Genomic DNA, 26,582 nt, shown 5'->3' on the forward strand with positions numbered 1-26,582 from the left:
TTTATAATAGAGAATAATACATAACACAAATAAAATGAGACTAAGTTTAATCATTTCATAATAACTCTTAAAATAATACAAATATAATGAAATTATAACCGTGATAAAATAACAAAAATAAAAAAATAAAAATAATAAAAAACAATCAACACAATACATAAAACAACATAAGACTGAGTTCCCGGAGAAAACCCACGCAGGCACAGGGAGAACATGCAAACTCCACACAGGCAGGGCCAGGGATTGAACCCAGGTCCTCAGAACTGTGAGATAGACGCTCTAACCAGTTGTCCACCGTGCCACAAACAAACAAACAAACAAACAAAAACAGACAAAACATAATAATGCTTGATTGTTTTGACATTGATTGTTTTGACATCGTTCTAAGCATGCTTGGACCGTTCTGTCCACGTGCAGGTATTCACTGCTATTTTCTCCATAAGAGTCTGTGAAAATCATATTGTTATTGTTAATTTATAATCAAAACAAACACATTTACGGTCTGAACCAGCGGTGGATAAAACAGTTAAAATTTTATTATTTAGAATTTATTCATTTATGAAACTAAGCGTTACTTCTTGGCTACTGACTAATGTGATGGACTATGATTTTGTTATACACCTCTGAGGCTGCTTCAGGTTTAACTACTGTAAACAGTCCTATACTATGGCTGCAAATAACAATTATTTCCATAATAGATTAAACTAACTAATATTTTTTCCATAAATTGATTATGACTCAGTTACTGGTTTGGTCCGTAATGTCAGAAAATAGGGGAAAATGTTTGTTTGTTTGTTTGTTTGTTTTCCAAAGTAAAAGTAGATGTTTTCACATGTCTTATTTTGATTAAACACAAAGATTATCAGTCTGCTTTCATGGAGGACATTTATTTACAGTTGCGAGGCTGAAATCAGAGGACTTGGGACAATTTTAGGTCAAACAATGGCTTTAAATGATTATTTAATTATTAAATTAGTTGTTCATAATCAATGATTTTTTTGCACCTCTAGTGGGATATGTATACAAATAATTAATACATAACTATTAATTCTATCTTTTATTTCATTTGGAATTAATTTAACTATAATTAACCAATTACTTAAACGAATTATTACACACATTCTATTGTTGGACATATTTGTGTTTTTATTTTTTATTTTACCGGTATTTATTTTGTTATTTACAATAAACAAATCAACTGTTTGATGAGCTAAATGAATAAACATGAATTCCCAGTAATAAGAAATTCACCAATTACTGGTATTTAATAAAATAAATATAATAAAATAATTTTAATAAAATAAAATTATTTATGTTCTAATATGTTGTCATGAATATTTTTATTCACCCAATGAGATCAATACATTTAAAATGAATACATTTGAATTAAACAGTTTTAGGAGGAAAAAATTAATGCAACAAATATTAGTGGACTCTTGATAATGTAAATGATTGTTGGGCCATACTTTGCCCAGCCCTGGGCAGAAACGCTAACTTTACTTACTTTACCTTTGGGTTGCTTGGACAGCAGGTGCTTCAATTCCCTGAGAGCGTGGATGGGTTTCTGCAGCCGCTACTACAGATGGACGTTCTCCCCCTTCAGAGAGTGTATGGTGTCTTGCAGCTTGTAAGCAGAACTGCACAGTAAAAGCAGACAAAGCGTTGCTGCACTCAAATGCAAATGAAAGGCCATAATGTGAAGGCTCTCTGTTGGTGTTGCTGCTGATCCACGGTGTTCCAAATCAGGTTCAAGTGCTGGAGTTATTCAGTTAGAGATACATGTTAAGTAAACTTGATTTTTTTAACTGCTTGTATTCTATGCAAATATTGGGGTCACTGGAGTGCCTGCTCACCCATGAAATGTGAAATTAAAAGACCTGGTAAAATACTGATTAAAAAAAAAAAAAAAAGTACTCACAATCTTTACTTAAGTAGAAGTACAGATACCTGCATAACAAAATACAAAAATCATTTTTTAAAAAATCTTTTAAAATCCCCTTTAAATTGTGGAAAACAATGTATGATGATTTAATTATTCTAACCTTCATTAATAAAAACATTTAAGTCTGTGTTTTTCCAGATTTGTGTCATGCCGAAAATGCTTTACTGCACCATTTCCGGGTCAGAGTTCCAATCCGTCTTTCGGGGAAGTCAAGATGGCGGCCCACATGTCCCGGTGTAGGTCTTGGAGTCGTGTTCAAAGGTAACAAACTACGTCGTTAAAGATCGTAAACACCAACTAGACGTGACCGAATTACAGATAATTTTGTATAGCGACAGATTTTATGACACGAATGTGATGTCGTCGTCTGATTTGCGCGTTTTGTAACTTTTACCATCTGGCGGCGTGAGGTTCCGGAGTTAGCATGTTGCTTATATACCGCTGTCAGCGACGCCATGCTTCGACTCTCCCGTATACTTGATAGATTTTGAACGTTAGAAAATGAATAAAATACTTATTTAAATTCAAGCCAATGTCTATCAAAGTCTGATAGGGTATCGAAAATGAATAGTTTGTATCAGGACTCTTCGCGTGGTTTGCTAAGCTACAGTGCCTAACGTTAATGAGTCCCGTTCAGTACACCCTGTAGCAAAGGGAGCTTTTAATGCAATCAAAAAAGTGGTAAATATTGACAGTTAAGTAGTTTTTTGTTGAGGGGAAAAACATGAAATATTGTTGTATAAAAGTAAGAGTTTTACTAGAAAGAAATCGCAATAAAAGCTAAAATTCTTGAAACTTCATCAGTGATTTTAGTATATAATTCGTAATAACGTGTGAGATTCACAAGCCTACAGTAATAAGAGTGATAAAAAGTAGTCAATATTGAGATTTTTTTGTAGGAAAATATTGTATTGTTACATAAATGAGTCATAATCTAACAAGAAAAAAAGTTCAGTTAAAATCGTGGTAAATATGGATAATTAAATAGCAATTTTGGTAGAATTTTTTTAATAATAATACATTGTAATTTAAATATGTAATCAAATGTGTGGTAAATATTGACAATTGAGTTGTCATTTTCTATTATAATTTTTTTTAAAGATTAAAAAATGCAATAAAAAAGTGATCAATATGGAGATGTGTTCAAAATGTTGTATTGATGTGAATCAAGTAATTTACAAAAACAAAAAAAATGAAACCAAAAATTTTGATAATCAAATGATAATTTTAAAGGGAAAATTAGTGGTATTTGATAAAATAAAGTAAATGTGAAATATGTATGTAAAATTATTTGTTTTAATATTTTATCATTAATATTTTTATTCAAATAAGTTAAATCCATGTAAAATGAATACATTCATTTTAATTAACCAATTTTAGGGGGGGGGGGAAATTTAGTTAATGCAACAAATATTATTGGACGCTTGACAACGTAAATGATGGCCCATACTTTGCCCACCCCTGGGCAGAAACGCTAACTTTACTTACTTTACCTTTGGGTTGCTTGGACAGTAGGTGCTTCAATGAGTTTCTCCAGCCGCTGCTGCAGATGGATGTTCTCCTCCTTCAGAGAGTGTATAGTATCTTGCAGCATGTAAGCAGAACCGCACAGTAACAGCAGACAAAGCGTTGCTGTACTTAAATGCAAATGAAAGGCCATAATGTGAAGGCTCTCTGTCGGTGTTGCTGCTGATCCATGGTATTCCAAATCAGGTTAAAGTGCTGGAGTTATTCAGGAGCATGGGGCCTGTTGTTCTTTTAGTGGGGGTTAACATTGATGCAGTAAATGGAGGACTGCATGCATGCTCTTAGCTGGAATCAATTGTTTGGGTTTGGGCACATGTTAAGTAAACTTGATTTTTTTAACCGCTTGTATTCCATGCAAATATTGGTCACTGGACTGCCTGCTCACCCATCAAGTGTGAAGTAATGTTTTGTTGTGGGAAAAACATGAAATATAATGAGATAAAAGTAAAAGTTTTACGAGAAATAAATTGCAATAAGAACCAAGATTCTGGAAAATTCCCCATTAATATTGGTAAGTAATTGGTAATACTGTGTGGGATCACAATCCTACAACAATAAGTGTGATAAAAAGTGGTCAATATTGATTTTATTTTATATATTTTTTTTAGGAAAATATTGTATTGTTACATGAATGAGTCATAATTTAAAAAGAAAAAAGTGCAGTTAAAATCGTGGTAAATATAGAGAATTAAATAGCAATTTTGGCAGGAAAAAAGTGATAATAATACATGGATGCAGGTATTTAAATATGTAATCAAATATGTAGTAAATATTGACAATTGAGTTGTAATTTTTGGTTATATTTTTTTAAAGATTAAAAAGCACATTAAATAAGTGATCAATATGGAGATTTGTTTGGGGGGGGGGTGTTTTATGAATCAAGTAATTTTACGAGAGAAAAAAACTCAACCAAAAATGTTGAGAATGAAGTCATAATTTTAAAGGGACAATGTTGTCATGTCGCATGAATAAAGTCAATTTTACAAAAACGGTATTGTCCAAAAGTGGTGAATATTGAGACTCAAATCGCAATTTTTTTGTGTAATATTGAGTAAAGTTGTAATTATTCAGGGAAAAAGAACAAACGTGTGAATAAAATCATCATTTTACAAGAAAAAAAACTGCAGTTAAATTTATTGAGAATAGTCATCTTTGTGGAAATAAATTGTAACGTGAAGAGTTGTAATTTTACAAGAAAAGAAGTACAATAAATTGGGTAAATATTAGACTTTACACCGACTTTATCGGCCTGATCGGTATCGGCCGATATTTAGCATTTTATGCTGATCAGCTTTAATGGCATACTTTGCCGATCCAATCAATGACGTCATTAATCGGCTCCGCAAAAGACATTTACTCCGCATCGCAGCATGCACAGTATATTTGAATCCAAAAGCTAGTTTATTTTTAGCCTTGTCGCGTGTCTTTTGACGTAGTACTGTAAACATCTGACGGCCAATAAAGTTATTTTAAAAAAACATGTTGGCGGTGTGAAACAGACAACACGTAATGCCCAGATTAGACTACAGTACAAATTTGCTCTTTCATGATTGCACTGTCAGACTACTGCAATAAAATCTTGTATTCCGATACCACCGCATCCCGTTTTTTAAACGATCATTGGGCTTTATCTTGTCAACTCAAATGCGACCGGATACACTCGTTATCGTGGCGACGACAACAAGAGTGAATCTCGCCGACTGTATTATGAGAACAAAATGGGGGGGGAAACGTGTGTTGGTGGATACCGGTGCTCAGAAGAGGAGAGACGTTGGTTTAAGGCTTGCTTGAGGTATGTTCCCATACTTTTAATACGATACGGCTCGCAAGCAGGCAACGAAACGTTATCTAGCCTAGCAAGCTAGTGGTTGAACGAACGGTTGTATGTAAACATGCCGCCGTTCTGTCGAATCATGCTCTAAAGTTTCGCTGTGCGAAATATTGTGTGGGAAAAGGTTTCACAAGGTAACACTGAAATTAAAAACAAATATTGAGAATTGGGAGCAGTTTCTCTGACAAAAGGTTTACATATTGTGTGAATTAATTCATAACTTTGCATCATAATACCCAACAGGTGTGGTATTGCGGCCTACAGGAAGTACAGCAGCGGTGGAGGCTACCCCAACATTTCGCTTTCTTCGCCACTGCCCGGAATCCCCAAGCCCATGTTTGCATCTGTGGACGGGAAGGAAAAGTATGAAACCCGGATAACCGTGTTAGAAAATGGCCTCAAGGTCGCTTCACAAAACAAGTTTGGGCAATTCTGTACTGTTGGAAGTAAGTGGCCACTGTCAAATGCTAACCATGTGTGTCCAGCGAGTCATTTTAACTAACCAAATGTTGTTTTTTTCCTATAGTATTAGTCAACTCCGGATCCAGACATGAAGCAAAGTATCCCAGTGGAATAGCACACTTCTTGGAAAAACTTGCTTTTTCTGTAAGTACTTATTGGGTACAGTGTGTAGATGAATTAAAATATAATAATTTCACTTGATGCGGTTGGTGGCCTAAAAATTATTCATTGTGGGAGCAAGGGGAACTATGAGGAGGAGCTTCGAGTCATTTACGTGAAAGCTTTGCAATCATATCAGAACCCAAAAATTGTTAGAGAGTGATTCTCTCAAATAGATTCATTGAACGAGCGAGAGACTCTACGAGAAGGAAATGCACACAAGTGATTTACACGATTCTTCTCAATTATTTTGGACTTTTTATTAGCTAAAGTTCATATAAGTGAGAGAGGTATTTCCTCAAAAACATATTCATTGTGCTAGCAAGATGAGCCATGCGAAAAAGCTGCACACGAGTGATTTATGTGACTCATCGCAGTTTTTCGAAGTTTTGAGTTATTCCCTCAAAAACGTATGCATGGTGCTAGCAAAATGATCTTATGTAAATCATTTACGTGACGAATTGCAAACATCAGAGTTTGTATTGGACCAAAGTACACAAAAATAATAGGTATTCTCTCACGAACATGTATTCATTGTGCTACGAAAAGGAGCTCCATGTGAGATGTTCGTGAGTCATCCCAGTCATCCATCCATCCCATCCATTTTCTTTACCGCTTAGCGTCACTAGGGTCGTGGGCTGCTGGAGCCTATCCCAGCTATCTTCGGGCGGGAGGCGGGGTACACCCTGAACCGGTCGCCAGCCAAACGCAGGGCACATAGAAGCAAACAATCATTTGTGCTCACATTCACACCTACGGGCAAATTAGAGTCTTCAACCAACCTAGCACGGATGTTTTTGTGATGTGGGAGGAAACCGGAGTGCCCGGAGAAACCCCACCCAGGCACAGGGAGAACATGCAAACTCCACACAGGCGGGGCTGGGATTTGAACCCCGGTCCTCAGAACTGTGAGGCAGATGTGCTAATCAGTCATCCACCGTGCCGGCCATCCCAGTCATATCAGACTTTTTACCAGCATAAACTTCATGTACTGTCATTTCTCCTGTGTAATTTTGGATTTTTCCCCCCAAAAAATTGTCAAAAATGAGTAGTGTGCTTTATACACAGGTATAGGGTAAAATGGAAAAAAACTTTCATATTTTATAAATGTATACCGCCAACTACAGGTTATGAAAAACCTGTACACTTACATTCCAATATGGCAACGCCACCTAGAGGTTATGAAAAAGGTGTAGCCTACACTTTCATTCCAACATGACGGGGGTAGGGCTGCATATATGTACAGTTGTGCTCATAAGTTTACATACCCTGGCAGAATTTGTGAAATAATATTTTTTTTTAAATACGACTGATGACTGAACAACCACCATCATTAATTTCTTAACGGTTATATTTTGTTTGACGATAATGCTTTTCTGAAATGCTTGACAGTTTAATTTGAATCCCATTAAAATAAAATAAAATGTGTTTCGTCTGGCCCTTCATGTTTTATTTAAAGAATTGTACACATCTTATAAATTCTGCCTGGATAATCAAACATGAGCACAACTTTGTTTTCTCATTTACTAAAAAAAATTAGGGGTGTGAATTTCAAAATAAGAGGAAGTAAATAAAAAAGTATTATGTGTTCAAATAAAATACTTCAGAATAATTATTTGAAAGAAAAATAAAATACAGATAATACTTAATGGGGATCATATGGGTAGAAGCAAAATCATGGATTTTACAAAGGCATAATACATAGGTTGAAAGGTTTTCCAAAATTTTGAAGTCAACTTTGGGGGTGCGTATTATACATGGGTGAGCATTATACACAAGAAATTATGGTAATTTAGTTATTCCCTCAGAAGCATGCATTCATTGTGCTAGCAAGAGGAGCTGTGATTTTTACGTGATTCCTCTCAATCATGTCAGACTTTTTATTTGCTCAAAGTTGCACTTAATGTTTAGTCTTTACCACGAGTGGCTCTAACTGTGTCCATCTTTGTAGTCCACAGCTCAGTATGGGAGTAAAGATGAGATTCTGCTCACACTGGAGAAACACGGAGGGATTTGTGATTGCCAAACATCCAGGTAGCATTACTACACCAACGACTCTTCATTTTATAAGATAAATAAAGAGTCACTTGTCAGGAACCAAGGCATTCTGAGAACAACATATAACACTACTAGTAGTGTTATATGGTCACATGAACAAAATACATTTGTGAGAAAAGTTGTGCAAGTATGTTTGTTGTTATGTTTGTGTGTGTCTTTTGTTAGTTTTTGTTTATGTTTTTCGGTGGTTTGTGTGTTTTTGTCTATTTTTGGGTTTGTGCATCTTCGTTTTTTGGTTGTGTGTGGTGGAGTTGGTTTTGTTTGTGTGTGTTTTGTTTGCTGAGTGTGTGGGAGTTGGTTGGTTTTGTTTTTGTTGTTTAGTTTTCTGTGGTTTTTGTCATTTTTTGCTTTCAGTGTTTGTGTGTTTTTTAGTGTAGTTGTGATTTGTGTTTTTTGTGTGTGTGTTTTTGGTGGTTTTGTGCATCTGTTGTGATTGGGCTTAATAAATGTATTATTTGCCTCCGCAGGGACACCACCATGTATGCGGTGTCTGCCGAGGTGAAGGGCCTGGACACGGTGGTCAGCCTTCTGGCCGACGCCGTCCTCCAGCCTCGCCTGCTGGGTGAGTCCGCTGTCTCACGAGATTCCCACCAATGGGAAGGCACTGTTTCTGACTGCGTTTTTCTGTCCAGACGAAGAGATGGAGATGACCAGGATGGCGGTTCGATTCGAGCTGGAGGACCTGAACATGCGGCCGGACCCCGAGCCTTTACTCACCGAGATGATTCATGCTGTAAGTCCGCTGTTTATTATTTCAGTCCAAAACAATGTCTGGGAATGCGCACAGCTCATCCTCTTAGCTCCTCCTGCTCGTACAATGAATACATGTTTGTGAGAGAATTAACTTTCACTTTTATTAACTTTGGGTCAACTAAAAAAATGACTGTGGCAATCCAATTTGCTCAGCATTTTTTACTCAGAAAATAATCTTTCAGTTCTAACTATGGCCATCAGAAAAATTACGTTGAATGTCTAACATGTTTTTACTGGTTTGTTTTTGTATGCTATGTTTATTTTTATTTGGGCTTTTTGTTGTTTTTGTGTTTCTTGTGTGTCTTTTGTTTAACTGTTTTTTGGGTGTTTTTGTTGTTTTTAGTTTTTAATATTTTATGTTGGTTTTGGTGTTTTTCTTGGTTTCTTTGTAGGTTTTGTCTGTGTGTACGTTTTTGTTTTATTTTTTATTTTTGTTAGTGTTTTAGATTTTGGTTTTTGTTTGTGTGCGACAGTTTTTTTGTTGTTTTGTCTGTGTGGCGATTTTGCTTGTTTTTATTTTGTTGGTATCGGTGTGGGTTTTGTTCATGTTTTGTGTATACCTTTTTTAGGGTGGGTTCTTTTGTTGATGTTTTTTCATGCATTTTTGTTTTTTTGGTGTGTATTTGTTTTTATGTTTATATTTAGTTTTTTATGTTTGTGTGGTGGTTTTTGGTTTGTTTTTCCCCTTTTCTGTATTTGTATCTGTATGGCTTATTACTACTTTTAGAATAGAATTTGTTAATTGTCACTGAGTAAGAAATGTTTTTTAGGATGCATCAAGATTTTCTGTGTATCTTTCCCGCATTTCCCAACTTTTGATTGGCGTCCCATTTCAAATTCGCAATTCACTTTAAGCGTATTTCCGTACCTTGTTAGTAAGCGACTCTCTCCGGCGTGTAATAGTCGCCACGTGTTGTCGTCTTTGTAGGCGGCGTATCGGGGGAACACGGTGGGACTTCCCCGCTTCTGCCCGTCGCACAACGTGGACAAGATCGACAAGGGGGTGCTGCACAACTACCTGTCTGCCTACTACCGGCCCGAGCGCATGGTCCTGGCCGGAGTCGGTGTGGAGCACGAGCGGCTGGTGGCGTGCGCTCGCCACTACCTGCTGGGCGTCCGGCCCGTGTGGGGCGACGGCGTGCCGGCCCCCGTCGACCGCTCCGTGGCGCAGTACACGGGCGGCATTGTCAAGGTGACCCTCCCCTGGCTTTCTTACCTGGAGAGCAGTAAAAATGAATAATGTGTAATGAATGTTTCAGATGGAGAAGGACATGTCTGACGTGAGCCTCGGGCCGACGCCCATACCTGAACTCACGCACATCATGATCGGGCTGGAGACGTGCTCCTTCCTGGTGCCGTGCTACCTCCTTATTATTATTCCTGTTATTTATGTGTTTGTTGATATTTTAGTTGGTTTCTTTATGATTTGCTTGAGTGCCTTTGTGCGTTTGATGGTGTGTGCCCTGGTAGGAAGACGACTTCATCCCGCTGGCGGTTCTCAACATGATGATGGGTGGCGGCGGCTCTTTCTCGGCGGGAGGACCCGGCAAAGGCATGTTCACGCGCCTCTACCTCAACGTCCTCAACAGGTAGTGGAAATACACGCGCGCATACGTCAGCCACATTTCCGTCAGCCTCCGTTTATTTATACTTGCGTAAAAACCCACAAAAGAACTGGTGGCTATAAACCACACATTTCCACAACAGACACGCGAATATGATCCACCAAAAAATATATATAAATGTTCTGTTTGTTTTCTTTGTTGGTTTCTGTGTGTTATTGTTGTTGTTTGCCTTTGTTTATTTTTTTTATATTTTTTTTTCGTTGGTTGTTGTGTTTTGGGGTTTTTATTTTATCTGCTTTTTCTTTATATATATATATATATATATATATATATATATATATATATAGGTAGTTTTTTTTTTTTTTGCTTTTTGTTGTAATGGTGTTTGTTTTTCATTTGCTTATTTTTAGTGTTTTGGGGAGTGTTTTTTTTTGTGTGTGTTTGTGTTTATCAGGGTTTGTTTGCACAGTCATGAAAAACCTGGAAAAGTTATGGAAATTGAAAATGCATTTTCCAGGTCCTGGAACTCCATCAGTGAGTTTTCAGGTTTCATTACATGCACAGTTAGTTACTGCACCACAGACTGCGATGGCTGTGGGGTCTGCAATTCCAACGGCGAAGCAGACAAAGTTGGACATAGCGGCGACAACAGAAGTTCTGTTAAAAGTAATCAATTCCCACTATTCTTACAATTCGTCTTTTCAAGTTAATGTTATCCGACACCCAGATAGCAAGTAGGTTTGCGTGTGGTGAGAGAAAGAGTAGCCACGTGTGCACAAACCGGCTTGGCCCGTATTTTAAGAAGCCGCTAAATAAAGAAGTGTCGCAACAAACTGCATATGCGTGCGTGCGCCTCAATAATTTTCTGTGGTCTGACATAAATGGAAAACTCATGGAAAGCTACTGCTAAAAAAAAAGTGTACAAAACCTGGTTTATTTAATTGTAGCATTTTTGGTTGTATGTTTGTCTTGTATTGTTTTATTTGCTTTACTTTTTTTGTATTTTGTTGGTTGTTTTGTTTTTATTTGTGTGTATTGTTGTTTTTGTGTTTGTCTATTTTAAGGCTTTTTGTTGGTATTTGAGTTTTTTGGGGGGGGGTATTTTTTGTTGGTTTTTGTGTTTTCTTTATTGTTGGTTTTTGTGTCGAGTTTCTAGTTTTTTTGGGGGGATATTTTTCTTGCATAAAAATCCACTATAAAGTGTGGCTGCTCTCAGTGAACAGTGACATAGCAGGGGAACACTATTTGAAAAATATTTAGATTTTTATTTTGTTTGGGAGTAGTCATTGTTGTGTTTTCTCTGCAGGCATCACTGGATGTATAACGCAACGTCGTACCATCACAGCTACGAGGACAGCGGCCTGCTGTGCATCCACGCCAGCGCCGACCCCCGACAGGTCGCCTCCGACTTCTGTCACAAATCTAACGCATTATGTTCATACTTACTTCAACTCGCTCCTGCAGGTTCGCGAAATGGTGGAGATCATAACACGGGAGTTCATTCAGATGACAGGAATGGCAGGAGAGGTTGGAGCGTTAGTTGGCCTTGTATGTTTTTTGTTTTTTTTGTTTTGTGGTTTTTTTGGTCATTTATATTGTCGATTTTGTGGTCCCAGATGGAGTTGGAGCGAGCCAAGACGCAGCTGAAGTCCATGCTGATGATGAACCTGGAAGCCCGGCCAGTCATCTTTGAGGACGTCGGCCGCCAGGTGCTCTCCACGGGCAAGAGGAAGCTGCCGCATGAACTCTGCTACGCTCATAAGTGAGTACGGGATTGTTAGGAAAAGGGCAGTGTCAAGTGTCAGCTCATTTCAACAACAACAAATAAGCTATTGGGTAGTGTAAAATGCTAGTGTATTGATCTAAATGTAAATTAATATAGAAATATTCAAAAACAAAACAAAATTCTATTTAAAAAGGTTACAAAAAGAAGCGTGTATAAAATATTTAAAACCAAGAAAAAGCTATTTATCTCCGAAAAAAATACAAAAAATAAATTTAACAAAAGTATTTGATTAAAAATAAATATTCTACAGCAAAAAGGAAACTTATAAAAATATATATATTTTTGGTCTACAAAATAAACATTTTTAGTATTTAAAAGTAATAAGTCCTATATATAAAAAATATATAAGTCCTACAAAAATATGGAAAAAAATTTAATCTAAGAAACGAGAAATTTTACACAAATGTAAACATTCTATTATTTTATTAAAAAGTAAACTTAAAACAAAGTCAAATTAAAACAAGGCTATACGTTTTTTAAATACAACTTAAAAAAGGAAGAAAATATACAAAACTTAAGAAAATAAATTCTACATTAAATATCAAACAAAAAAATTGTAAATATATTTTTAAAAATAAGAAAATCTACTAACTGGTTAAAAGTAAAAAAAAATCTATGCAAATATTTTTAATTTTCTTCATTCAAAAGATGTCTACAATAAACAGAAAAATATTTTTTTTTTTAAATAAAAAACTTAAAATGAAAAATGTCTCAATTCTCTAACAAATATCTAAAAAATAAACCGAAGATACTTAGTTTTACAAGTAAAATAAAAATGCATAAATGTATTTTTTTAAAAGTAGCATGTTAAATATAAAAAAACATTACAAAGAAAAGAAAAAAAGGTGGGGGGGGAATAAATGGCTACAAAATAAAAAGAAACTGCATGCGAAAACTATTTTTTTTTAAAAAAAAGTTTTTTTTAAAAGTAGCATGATAAATATAAAAAAACCATTAAAAATAAAAGAAAAAAAAAGGGGGCGGGAAATATATAGCTACAAAATAATTAAAAACAATCTGCATGCGAAATTAAAAAAAAAAAAAAAAGAAAATCTGCAAAAAGGTTTTAAGACATTTTACAAAAATGTACACCATTATATTCTGAGCGGGATATTTTTGTGTGCGTCACAGGCGAGGTTAAGGCAGGCGACATCAGGCGAGTGACTGCCAAGATGCTGCGCAGCAAGCCGGCCGTGGCGGCTCTAGGGGACCTGACGGAGCTGCCGTCCTACGAGCACATCCAGGCCGCTCTGTCCAGCAAAGACGGACGCTTACCGCGCACCTACCGCCTCTTCCAATAAAACCATCTAAAATCATGTAAATAACACCAACAAACAAAAAACACTCACACTGAACTCTCCGGGAGGGACTCATACCTGGAGTCGACAGTAAGTCACCTGTAATACACGCTAGTATTTATTCTTTCTTTGTGCTTCATGTTTTTTTCTTAAAGGGACAGTTGATTTTTTTTTTAAAGCATAATTATTATAAGCACTGACAATTGACCACTGGATTGGTGAAAAAAAATCATAATCAAAGTATGAACGAAGGACACTGTGTGGCTTTGTATGATGGACATTTCTGGCGAGAAGCTGGGGGAAAAAAACGTTATAAGCCTTTTTATCTGACTGAAACGTGGATGTCAACTGTTAAATAAAAGCAATCTATTCACCTTGTTTTTTTTTTTATTATAATGCTTCTGTAGAAAGAGATCCTGAGGAGATGCAAACAGGCACTTTTTAAAAAAACAATAAAAAATAAAAAACTTTTTACATGGAAATGACAAATGACTAAGGTTTCAGTACATGGACAAGTTACACACAAACGTTTTAATATGAGTAATACAAAGGCAGGGGTTCTCAAACCTTTTGGGTTCGGGGAAGAAAGTGCCCTGAGACAACTTCAGTTGTAATTTTGATTTTCATAATCCTAATGCTACTTAAACACCATAGAAATTAAAAACTCGCCTATTTTTGAAAAAAAAGTAAAATGTTTTGAGAGAAAAGGTAATTTTTACCAAAACAAAGAGGTATTTATTTGGGATGAAAAGACGATTTTATAAGAATTGTGTTTTTACAAGATAGCTGTAATATGGTAACAATTTCATAATTTTTAGAACTATTGTGAAAGTATTTTTTTACTTTTGTTTCTTCCATCTTTACAAAAACAAAGGTGTGTTGTGTTGGGATTTAAACTGGTATGAGCTCCAAGATAGTTGTAATATATTTTTTTAAGTTAAAGTATTTTTTCAATATATTTTTTAAACCTTTAAGAGGAAAGACTTTTTGCTGGGATAAAAGGTAATAATTTTATGAGAATGTTTCCAAGATACTTAACTAAATTATGTTTTCTTAAATTGTCCTTGGTGATAGTGTTTTAAAGAAAAACATAACATTGGCAGAACAAAGACATATTTTGTTGTAATTTGTATGTTTTTCCAAGTTAGTTTCAAATTATGAAAACAACTTTTTTTAACAGGTTTATGTTGGCCAAAGCTAAGGTAAGGAGGAAGAATTGGTTATGTTTGTTTATCATTACCCGAACAGCATAATTGCCTAAGACATGTTTAACTTTGTCACAATACCAAAAACTACATTTGTGCTGGCTAAAAATGCTATTTTCTTCATGTCTGTGTAAAATCTCTGTCATCCAGGTCAGTAATCCACAATGGTTGAATCGAAGCAACTGGACTCTTGTTTGTTGAATTAGTTTTGTCTTGTTTTCCAAAACCGTTCAAAGAAATGACAGGCAATTATGCTCACAATGAATAGTTTGCACTTTAAAAAAATAAATAATAATACCACATAACTTAATGCAAATTATTTTACAGACTCCCAGTTTGAGAACTCCTGATATAAGGCATCTTGTTCGGACCACACACATTTGAAATTAACAGATTAAAATGTAGCAGCTGCTCATGATGATAAACTTAAAAACAATAATAATAATAATAAATCCTCATTCTTTGTAATGGCATCTAGAAAACACGTCTTTAGTAATGTGCTATTTGCTCTAAAAATGTCCCGAGGCATTAATATTAATACTGATGTTGAATTTACGGATATGTCGAGGTTCCTGCCCTCGAGAGCTCCCCAATGTGACCAGTAGATGGCGCTGAGGTACTGTCCGTGGTTTAGGGTGTGTAGTGTTTCACGAGATGACGCACACGCTGCTTTGATTCTTCATGGCCTCTCTCATCTTCAACTCCCTGCTGATCCTTCTCTTGATGCCCTCCAGGTACAGACTGCGGTCAAACTGGCCCGCTCCCAATGGAATACTGCACAACGTGCACACACAAAATCGGGATTTTGAAGTGGGAATTGGAATATTTTGCAAACATATCGACCCATCGATTGACCTACTTACTTTGCATACATACAATGCCACCTACTTGGCCATCCATCTATTTACCTACTCAGATACACATTTGTTTACCTCTTTTCATACCCATCTACATATCTAGTTATAGGCAATCAACCTATCAATCTACATTCTTTCATACCTATTTACATACTTATCTGGTTACCTAAATTTCGATCCAGGTACCTTCTCACATACCCATTTTTTTACCAACTTAGCTATTTATCAACTTACATATCTGTCTACCTACAAACCCATACACCTACTTGCATACATATCTACTCACATGCCCCCTTTAATTAACTACTTGTATTCTTACCTACCTACTTTCATACCCACTTACATAACGTATCCATCTATCTATTGACGTACCTATCTATCTAACAACCTGGACACCCATCAACTCCCTTACATACCTGCCGACCTACCTTTCTACTGACTGTACATACCCTGGAACTGTGTCAAGTACCATCCTGTTTCAAACACTCCACCATCATCCCAGTTCTCAAGAAAACCTGCAATCTCGGGTCTGAATGACTACAGGCCTGTCGCCCAGACATCTGTGGTCATGAAGTCCTGATGGGCAGGAGACAGCAGGTGAGCCTGGGGGACACCGCCTCCTCCACACGCACCGGGGCGCCCCAAGGATGTGTCCTCTTTCCGCTGCCCTTCTCGCTCTACACGAACGACTGAACCTCAACGCACCCAGCTATCAAACTTCCAAAGTTTGCAGACACCACCACAGTCATCGGCCTCATCAAAGACGGTGTCCGACTGCCCCCGTGTCAACCGTCAAGTTCCTGGGAATTACGGTCCTGAAGCGGGAGACTAACATCAACTCGATTCTAGAAAAGGCCCAGCAAAGGATGTACGTCCTGTGGCTTGTGAGGAAGCACGGCCTGCCACAGGAGCTGTTGAGGCTGCTGCCACAAAAAAGGAAAAACTCCAAATGCAATGGACAATCAGGACTGCCAGAAAAATCTTCAGTACGCCCCCTACCCACCCTTGAGGACTTGCACGCTGCCAGAACTAAGACAAGAGCATGCAAAATCCTCTTGGACCTTCCACATCCTGATCACCACCTCTTCTAGCTCCTTCCCTCAGGTAGGTGCGATCGAACAATGCTAACTAAAACCAGCAGACATTCCAACAGCTTCTTCCCTCTTGTCATCAAATTGCTAGAGGCAAAGTGAAGCTCCGGAGTGTTTTTATGTCTCAAAAGTATTTATTGTCAAAATGGCTGTCTGTCATTGTACTAGATCGGCTCCAACTACCGGAATTAATTTCTTGTGTGTTTTTGACATACTTGGCGAATAAAGAGGATTCTGATTCTGATCTATCTGAACCTTCTTACGTACCTATCTTCCAGTCCAGCTACTTACTTACATACCCATTTATTCACCTACTTACAGTGCGATGAAAAAGTATTGGCCCCCTTCTCAAATTGTTAGATTTTTGCATAGTTTCCCCACTTTGATTAAGATCAAACAAATGTAAATATCAGACAAATATAACCCAAATGAACTTAAAATGTTGTTTTTAAATGGTGATTTAATCTGAGACGCACAAAAATGAGCGGGGATGCATGAAGCATAGTTATTCTGCATCCTTACACTCATGGTTAATGACTCGCCCCACGTGTGTGTGTGTGTGTGTGTGTGTGTGTGTGCGTGTGCGTGTGCGCGCATGTGTCTGTGCGTGCGTGTTGGTAAAGAGCTTCCACACAGCGAATCTAAAGTATGAATCCTTGGTGCTAGCCAATCCGAGAGAAAGTGGGGCGGGTTATTGTTCCACACAATGCACACGGGAGTTTTCGTTGTTGTGGCAACCCGCCACGCCACTCACGACGCAGCAACACGCTGGCAGAACGACGTTTGCTCCGTGATGCACACAATTGGGACAAAGTAGTAGTTAACTGTTTTTTACATTCGCTAGCCTGCTATGCAAAAAATATAACAATTTGAGAAGGTAGCCAATACTTTTTCACAGCACTGTTTTTTTATACACACACATCTGCAAATATATATTCTGTCTATGTGAGTGTCGTCATGGTGCTCACGTGTCTCGGCCCGCCTTCAGTTTGACGTGGTAGATGCCGATGACTGGTCGGTGGTCTGAGGTCTTGATGCTGGAGCAGCTGGAGTATTTGAGCACGTGGATGTCATCTGCGTACCTGGTCCGAAACAAGATCCTGTCCTGGGGAAGCGCACAAACACGTTTTTTGTATAGGCGGTGTTCTGGGTGGTGTTTTGTGGTGGTGTTTCTTACGGTGTACGATGGCGTCCTCTGTTTGGCGCTGGTGTCGTACACGTCACTGCCGATGTCAAACTTGTACGTGGGCAGGAAGTGGATACCAGCCTCCTGGAAGCCTTTGAAGATAGAACCTGGCGACACCACACAATTTACTTTCCAATTCGTTCTATGGCAACACATCTAAAGAACCTACCCATCTAACTCACTCCCTCCCTCTACCAAAGGTCCAAATCTATTTTATCTACCTACCTATATACATACAGTACATATCTACCGATCTATTGACCTCAATACCTACCTAGCTACCTGTACATACCTGTATCCATCTCACAACCTCAATATCGACTGTATCTAGCTACCTACCCCAAAACATCTCTCTTCATCTACTGGCCTCTCGCCCTACCTTAAGGCTTATCTACCAACCTCAATACCTTTCTAGCTATCTGCCTTCATACCTACCTCTCCATCTACCTGCCAATCTCCTTAGTACCCTACCTATCAACCACACGAAAATCCATGAAAATGTACCGTCTTTCATCTCCTTGGACAGCTGGTCGTGTTCCATCAGGGCGTCCATGTCGTCCCCGGACGCACGCTTGATGATACTGTCCACGCTGGCCCGCTCGTGACCTAGACGGAAGTTGAAGTCCCCGAACCAGAACACCTGGTCGAATCTCGTGGTGACGTCAGCTACATAAAGCAAAGACACACAAACAGAATCGCACCACCTTAGGGTTAAAACGCGACAGACACCAGCACCATCTAGAGCAAGCTTTGTACTACGACTGTGCCTTCTAGTTAAAGTTCAATTCATTCAATTGTGTTGCAGCACCCCCTGGAGGGCGGTAGCTGACCATGCACATTTACAACTGATGGAAAATAGCCAAAATCAGGGTTGGGGCAAACTTTTGTGCTCAAGGGTCATTTTATTTTGAAAATAGACAGATGAGGGGAAAAAAAAAAAAAAAAGAGTAAAAGTTCAGATCATGTATTGTAATAATAATTCAAAATAAATGTATTCATTCAGTACATGTTATTTTATGATTTACAATAACTCAACTAAGAAATGATTTAATGGGAAAAATGAATTAAACATTGTTTTTTGAAATATGAAGATTTGGGATGTAAATGTACAAAAATGGGGTTATTCCAATCTGGTAGTTTATAGTAACATTCAGGATTCCCACTGCCAGTTTATTTAATTACAAATCAAATCATCTGTAAATCATTGATTTTTTTCAGGGTAATGTTCTAAGATGATCTTGAAATGAGATTTAATTGTTTGGGGGATGTTTGTTTTGGGCATATCTAGAATTTTGAATTGGCCCAAATCTATAATGGGGAGAAGTACTTGCGTCATAATGTTTGTTTTATTGAAGTTCCTGTCCCCACATGTACAGGGGTGTGAATAAGTGTTTTCCCCCCTTCCTGATTTCTTATTTGTTTTGCATGGTTGTCACACTTAAATGTTTCCCCATCATCAAAAAAATGTATAAACACAAACACAAGTATACACAAAATGCAGTTTTTAAATCAAGGTTTTTATTATTAAGGGAGAACCAAAAAAAATCAAAACCTACATGGCCCTGGGTGAAAAAGTGATTGCCCCCTAAACCTAATAAGTGGTTGGGCCACCCTTAGCAGCAACAACTGCAATCAAGCGTTTGCAATAAGTTGCAATTTTGCCCAACTCATCTTTGCAGAATTGTTGTAATTCAGCCACATTGGAGGGTTTTCGAGCATGAACTGCCTTTTAAGGTCATGCCACAGCATCTCAACTTTGACGAGGCCACTCCAAAGTCTTCATTTTGTTGTTCTTCAGCCATTCAGAGGTGGACTTGCTGATGAGTGTTGGATCATCGTCCTGCTGCAGAACCCAAGTTCATTAGAGCGTGAGGTCACGAACAGATGACCGGAGAGTCTCCTTCAGGATTTTTTGGTAGACAGCAGAATTCATGGTTCCACTTATCGCAGCAAGTCTTCCAGGTCCTGAGGCAGCAAAACAGCACCAGACCGTCACACTACCACCACCATATTCGAGTGTTGGTATGATGTTCTTTTCGGAAATGCGGTGTTACTTTTACGCCAGATGTAACGGGACACACACCTTCCAAAAAGTTGAACTTTTGTCTCATCAGACCACAAAGTATTTTCCCAAAAGTCTTGGGGATCATCAGGATATCTTCTGACAAAATTGAGACCAGCCTTAATGTTCTTTTTGCTCAGCAGTGGTTTTTGTCTTGGAACTCTACCATGCAGGCCATTTCTCTTTCTTATGGTGGCATCATGAACACTGACCTTAACTGAGGCAAATGAGGCCTACAGTTCTTTGGATGTTGTTGTGGGGTCTTTTGTAACCTCTTGGATGAATCGTCACTGCACTCTTGGAGTAACTTTGGTCTTCTGGGGAGGTTGTCGTCATTTGTGGATAATGGATCTCACTGTGGTTCGCTGGAGTCCCAAACCTTTAGAAATGATCTGAAGACCTAAATTACTTACTTTCTCGTTTGTTCCTGAATTTCTTTAGATATCGGCATGATGTCTAGCTTTGGAGAATCTTTTGGTCTACTTCACTTGATCAGGCAGGTCCTATACAAGTGATTTCTTGATTGAGAACAGGTGTTGGAGTATCAGGCCTGGGTATAGATAGAGCAATTGAACTCAAGTATGATAAACCACAGTTATGCCTTAATGTGGGGGGCAATCACTTTTTCACACAGGGCCAAGTGGGTCTGTATTTTTTTTTCTCCCTTAGTAAAGAACCTTCATTTAAAAACTGCATTTTGCGTTTACTTGTGTTGTCTTTGACTAATATTTACATTGCTTAATGATGGTAAAAATGTCAGTTTGACAAATATGCAAAAACAAAATAAGAAATCAGGAAGGGAGCAAACACCTTTTTAATGGGACACTGTGCAAGAATTACTCCCATCTAGCGTTGACGTTGTGGGTTACATCCAAATGTACAGTGCGCTCTCGCGCCTCAGTTTCCCAAACACGTATTGCAACAATGGGAGTAGTTGTATATCAAAAAACCTCGAACATGGGAAAATTTGTCGGAACACCGGCTAATACGGGACCATTGACCCCCACTGGGTTCTGCTGCCTATAGTAAATAACATTGTCTAACAAAACCGGCTAGCCTTCCCCAGCCTTCCACCTGGGGAAGGCTAGCCTAATCCTCTTTTGAATGTGTCGCTACTTAAGTTGCCTTTTTCGCTTTCTCCTCAACGGCGTAACTGTCTCCATTGCATATCCATGGTTGTGCATTATGCTGCAGCAGTAATGGAGATTTGCCGTGGTATGGTAATAAGCTGATCTTCGCCTCCAGTGTCTCAATCGAACATCCTTATTCCGCGTTTGGTGCTGCTTGTCCCCTTACGGCGGCTGTAGTTTCAAGATGGCAGACTGTCACGGCAGACATCTACTGGGTCACGACTCTTATGTATAATTACATCTAAAATCCTTCGCTTTCGAGAATGTATCAGATGATTAGCAGAGGTCATAATACACCAATGACAACACATATAAACACAGACATCAATTTTGGCCATTTTAAACAACCGAAAATGCTACAAAGTGTCCCTTTAAAATGATACGACAGAATTTTTTTTGCAATTTTGGAGACCCCCAGGCTAAGGACCACCGTTTGACAACCCCTGTCTTACATGACGTGGATCGGTATGGGTTGGTATCCGGGAGTCCCTTGGGAAGTGCCAACGCCTCCACGATCTTGTTGTAGTCCAAGATCCTCTCGTACACTTTGGCATCTCCGGCTGGAAGACATTTTGTAACAGTGCGTCAGAATAATACATTTTGTATATCGCTTGTCCTCACTTGGGTCCCGGGTGAGCAGGCGCTTATCCCAGCTGACTTTGAGCGAGAGGCGGGGTACACCCTGGACTGGTTGCTAGCCAATCGCAGGGCCCATACAGACAAACAAGCATTCACACCTTCACACAAATGGACAATTTAGAGTTTTCAATGAACCAACAAGAATTTTGGGGGAATGTGCCAAAAAGGTGCATTCCAAAGTGTGACTTTGATGCTTACAGGTGAAGTGTGATGTGATGAAGAGGAAGGACGTGCCGAAGAAGGTGAAGGCCACAGCCACTGCCCCTTTGGTTTTGATCTGCGAGATGATCCTGGTGGTGACGGTGGCGTGCTCCACTTCGGAGCAGAACCAGATCAGGTCCCTGCGGATGAAGGCGCTGAGGTGCAGGACGCCGTGGGACGCCGCGTACAGCATCACGTAGTGTGGACCCAGAGACTCCTGGAGGCGTGTCTCCCACTCCCTCCTACACGCAGGCACACAAACACACACATGCATGCACACGCACGCACGTGTAGCCGTGGGATGCACAAAACAACTAAATAGATTGAAGTTGAGTACCTGTCAGGACATCCTTCCTGCACTCCGATAATGTAAAAGTCTTGCGCAAATTCTGAGTCGGTCGGAAGGAGGAGGTCGTCGAGATTGGACGGGAGGCCCTGGGGGGGGAATTAACAAACAAACACACGTTCATTATAATTCAACGATCCCCACGCCAATCTAGTGTTGTCAAAAAGCAGCGCAGTACCTTCTCCCCCTGCATGTTCCAGGTGACCACATATATGCCCAGCCTGCGGTCCGGGAAGTAGCGCTTGAGCTCCTCCACCCCCAGCAGGGCGCCGCTGCCCAGTCCTCCTCCCTCCAGAAAACTCCTGGGAAGACACCACGCTCACTTCATTTCTTTGTTTTTGTTTTTTTATTTCTTACACTTGTGAGGCAGTTAAGCAATGTGTGTCAAGAAATTCAAATGTGGCTTCAAACTCTCGCCAGTACTTTACAGCTAATCAAGGTTTTATGAAGGTCACATTTTAACCTTGGAACATCGGGCTGGGTGATATGGCCAGAAAATACAATCTCCAATTTGTTTTCACAAAATTCCGATTGTTAACCATTTTCTCCCATTCATTCGTAGAAAAAGAAAATGACAAAAGAAAAACAAACACTCAAGTACAGGACAGCTAACTGAAAAATGTACCTAGGTACAATAACCAAGTATTTGTATTAATTGAACAATCAGATAAAACAAATATTTTGCAATAACATTTATTGTAAAAATATTTTGGTCTCCGATTACTGTTTTGTAATGATTATTGACATTTATTTGGTAATGTTTAATGATTAAACAAAACCAAATAAATAAGCAATATCACACGAGACAGAGATATGGTGTACTCACCAACTTTTTTGAAACTGAGAGCTACTTCTTCAGAATCAGAATCAGAATCATCTTTATTTGCCAAGTATGTCCAAAACACACAAGGAATTTGTCTCCGGTAGTTGGAGCCGCTCTAGTACAACAAACAGTCAATTTACAGAACACTTTGGGGACATAAAGACATTGACAAAAAACAATTGTGCAAAAAGATGCAGAGTCCTCTAGCACTTAGAGCAGTTCGAACGACTAATATTGCAATAGTCCGGTGCAATGACCATTGTGCAAAGGGCGCTGAGACTTCAAGGAGTGTATGCGGTTTAAAGTGACAAGTAGTGCGATCATCTGGGACAATGTTGGTTGTGCAAATGTTACAGATACTCCTCAATCAGTGTGCAAATGGAGCAGATGCTACTCTGGCATGAGTGGCCAGTATATGCAAATAGTGCAGCATGGCGAGACAACTACAGTGAGTGCACAAGTAATAAATAATTGGCCCCACAGAAATGTGACAACGAACTCAAGTCAAAAAATTGCCAGCTTGTTGTAATGGAATTATAGGTTAGGTGTTTAAGAAGTTGATCGCAAGAGGGAAGAAGCTGTTGGAATGTCTACTAGTTCTAGTTAGCGTTGATCGACTGCAAATGGTTATTTTTCTAATAGATTAAACAGAATATTTTTTTCATCAATTGATTGTGATTCATTTATTGGTTAGGTCCATAGGGGGAAATGTTGATCATGGTGTTGCAAAGTAAAAGAAGATGTTTGCAAATGTCGCATTTTGATTAAGAACTAAGATAATCAGTCTGCGTTCATGGAGGACTATAGAAATCTGAGAATATTTACTGGTGAGAGGCTGAAATCGCAGGATTTTGAGATTTGATGTTAAAGAATGTCTCTGAACGATTAATACATGATCACAATAGTTGTAAATTATTTTGATAATCGATTAGTTGTGGGTTTATTGTTGAAGCTCTGGTTACTTCCCACCACTGGTGTGAATGGTAAACAATAGGAGCGGCAGCTACCGAATGAGAATGACCAACTCCCCCTAGTGGGTGAGATGAACAGATACCTAAAACATCTCTTTAGGTAGATAGATGTGTTATCACTTTCCACCACTGGTCCAGCGTACCTGTTCCGAACTTCCTGAGGTTTGATGGGACTCAGCACGCTGCTGGTGGATCTCATGGAGTTGACGGACACGCTATCCGAGCCGGCGTCGCTTTCGCTCAGGTTCCTGTGCAGCAGCAGCCTCTCGGCGCTCCTCCTGGCGACGTAATCCGAGCAATCTTTGTCAATCCGATTAGCGGCCCTCAGAGCGGCCGACACGAAGTTGTGCTGAAGGGCGGGCAGCGGTGCCGAGACGGGCTGCACCGGCGACAGGCGCAACCTGGAGGCCCGCAGCCGGTGCTCCGGGAGGTCGCGCCGCGGCTCGGCGGCCGAGCTCAGCGGGCTGCGGTCGAACTCGGACAGGCTGCCGCCTCGCTTCCGGAACGCCTCGGGGGTCGCCACGTTGGGCTCGCTCGTGGGGGAGCCCACGTCCTTGAGGGAGTCCGTGGACGAGCCCACCGGGTCGCTCAGACTCTCCTGGCTGGATCTCAGCCTCCGGGCTCGGACGCTCTCCTGCGGCATCTTCCTGGCCTTCCACTTGCTGGGCAGCGAGGGCGGCCGAGGCTGGTACGGGCTGTCCCCGGCCGCGTTCCGCGCAGCCTGCTGCAGTTTGAGGGCGTTGTTGAACTCCTTGCACATTTTGCGCTCCGCCGAGGGGGCATTGGGAGGTCTGCCGTCACTGGCGACCGTCGCCGGGATGTTGTTGGCCGGCCTCGCGCCGTCCACTCCGTTCTCCGTCATCCTTGCTTGGCTCGTCGTTAGCCGCAAGCTAAACTAACTCAGCGTACCCCGAATAAACGCACTATGCATCTTCGCGTAGGCATTATATACATTCTCGCTGTTGTTTACATGCCATTAGAATATAAATAAATCAGACATTTGCAGCCCAGTGTACCGACGTGCTACCGCCCATCCGGAGCGTCTAGTTTAAAAAATAAAAACAAGTAGCCGCGCGACTTCCTTAGCAACGTTTGACAACAACTACTTCGTTGCCAGGAGGGAGGAGGCAACATGGTCAGCGCGGCGCTGTACTGCCCCTGTGTGGTCAGTGGGGGAACTACATGCGATATCTACTATCTATCTATCTATCTATCTATATAAAACTCTCACATAGGTACACCTGTGCTAATAACACCCAATGCAGGAACTCAAAATTAAAATCAAAATATAAGAACACTGACTATGGGTTAGTATTTCAAACAATTGTTAGGTCTTCAAGCCAGGGTTAGGGGTTTAAATTAAGGTCTCTAGCCTGGGTTAGAGTTTCAAGGTAGGGTTATAAACCTGGGTTAGGGCTTCAAACAATGATTAGAGTTTCAAATTAGCGTTTCAAGACGGGGTTGGGATTCCAAATTAGGGTTTCACACAAAGGGGAGTATTCCAAATTAGGGTTTCAAATCTGGGTTAGGGTAGATTAGGTAAATTTGGGATTAGGGTTTCAAACAAGGTTTCAGGTTTCAAATCAGGGTTTCAAAGCATGTTCGGATGTAGGGTTTGAAATTAAGGTTTCAAGCCTTTGTAAGGCCTTTAAAGGTTTCAAGTTAGGTGAGGTTTTTAAATTACAGTTTTAAGACTGGGTAAGGGTTTTAAAAAGGGTTAGGGTATAAAATTGGTAATTGGTGTTTTAAGGCATAGTATTTTAAAGTCAGGTTTCAAATCTGGGTTGGTGTTTCCAATTAGGCTCTTCACCCTGGGTTAGGCTTTCCAACAAGGGTTAGGGTTTCAAGCCAAGGTCAGGGCTTTAAATTTAGGTATCTAGTCTGGGTTAGGGTTTCAAACAATGGCTAAAGTTTCAAATTAGTGTTTCAAACCAGGGTTAGGGTTCCAAATTAGGGTTTCAAGACAATGCTAGCGTTTCAAACAAGGGTCAGGGTTTCAAATTTTCAAATGAAGGTTTCAAGCCTGAGTTACAGTTTTAAAGCAATGTTTCAAATCTGGTTTAGAGGTTTAAAAAGGATCAAGGAGGTTTTACATTTGAGTTTATAGACACTCTATAAAGTTAGTGGTTAGGGTTTTAAATTAAAGTTTCATTTTACAGTTAGGGTTTCAAATTCATGTGTCAAGTCTGGGTTAGGGTTTCAAACAAATTACTATTGCAGACACACACTAAGGAAACTACTGTGCTCCTAAAAACAATACTATAAGGATTCTTGACCAATCCATACACGCTACATATACACTCTTGGCAATTGTGTCACTGCTCTGTATTAAATATAAGCGACTGTCTCTGTCCAATGAAAAGCATGTGATTCTTCCAATCGTGTAATTAGTAAAGTTAACGATCTCAGACATATTCCGGCGTGTGACGTGAAGCCTTCTCCCTCACTCCCCGCAAGCGAGCAACGTCTCAGAGGGGCGTATTATTCGAAGCACATCTTTTCTTCTCCTCTTTCTCGCTTTTTCTTTATCTTTCCTCCTCCAGAGGATGCGGATGCTGGGGGGAAATCGATAACCCCGATATGAGATGGGGTCCTTAATGAGGATCAGAAACATCTTCATAAAGACCCTTAATCCAGCACTTAATCCCTCGTTATAGAATCATCTGCATTCACCGGGAGGCCTCGTTGTT

General features: G+C 39.5%; 2 protein-coding genes across 3 annotated transcripts; one reads left to right on the plus strand and one right to left on the minus strand.

The window, feature by feature from the left end:
• The first annotated feature begins 2,147 nt into the window (after window positions 1-2,147).
• Window positions 2,148-13,384, plus strand: pmpca (peptidase, mitochondrial processing subunit alpha). The gene is made up of 12 exons (XM_061671129.1): window positions 2,148-2,203; window positions 5,544-5,746; window positions 5,827-5,906; window positions 7,873-7,955; window positions 8,447-8,541; window positions 8,612-8,712; window positions 9,661-9,924; window positions 9,992-10,084; window positions 10,203-10,321; window positions 11,604-11,832; window positions 11,914-12,059; window positions 13,240-13,384. The coding sequence occupies exons 1-12, from the start codon at window positions 2,157-2,159 to the stop codon at window positions 13,382-13,384; spliced, it is 1,605 nt and encodes a 534-aa protein (XP_061527113.1). The 5' UTR covers window positions 2,148-2,156.
• Window positions 13,385-13,542: 158 nt separating this feature from the next.
• Window positions 13,543-24,996, minus strand: inpp5e (inositol polyphosphate-5-phosphatase E). Of its 2 annotated transcripts, XM_061672387.1 has the most exons (9): window positions 24,036-24,996; window positions 22,277-22,400; window positions 22,090-22,187; window positions 21,750-21,994; window positions 21,365-21,472; window positions 18,225-18,386; window positions 17,712-17,827; window positions 17,503-17,639; window positions 13,543-15,360 (listed from the first exon to the last, which is right to left on the minus strand). In XM_061672387.1, exons 1-9 carry the CDS (start codon window positions 24,752-24,754, stop codon window positions 15,234-15,236), a joined length of 1,836 nt encoding a protein of 611 aa, XP_061528371.1. In that variant the 5' UTR covers window positions 24,755-24,996; the 3' UTR covers window positions 13,543-15,233. The 2 variants fall into 2 exon arrangements, with proteins under 2 accessions (XP_061528371.1, XP_061528373.1); XM_061672389.1 differs by lacking the exon at window positions 13,543-15,360 and having other exon boundaries at window positions 17,522-17,634.
• Window positions 24,997-26,582: the final 1,586 nt, after the last annotated feature.

This window comes from Phycodurus eques, chromosome 3, assembly GCF_024500275.1.
Source record: "Phycodurus eques isolate BA_2022a chromosome 3, UOR_Pequ_1.1, whole genome shotgun sequence".
Classification (NCBI taxonomy): Eukaryota; Metazoa; Chordata; class Actinopteri; order Syngnathiformes; family Syngnathidae; genus Phycodurus; species Phycodurus eques.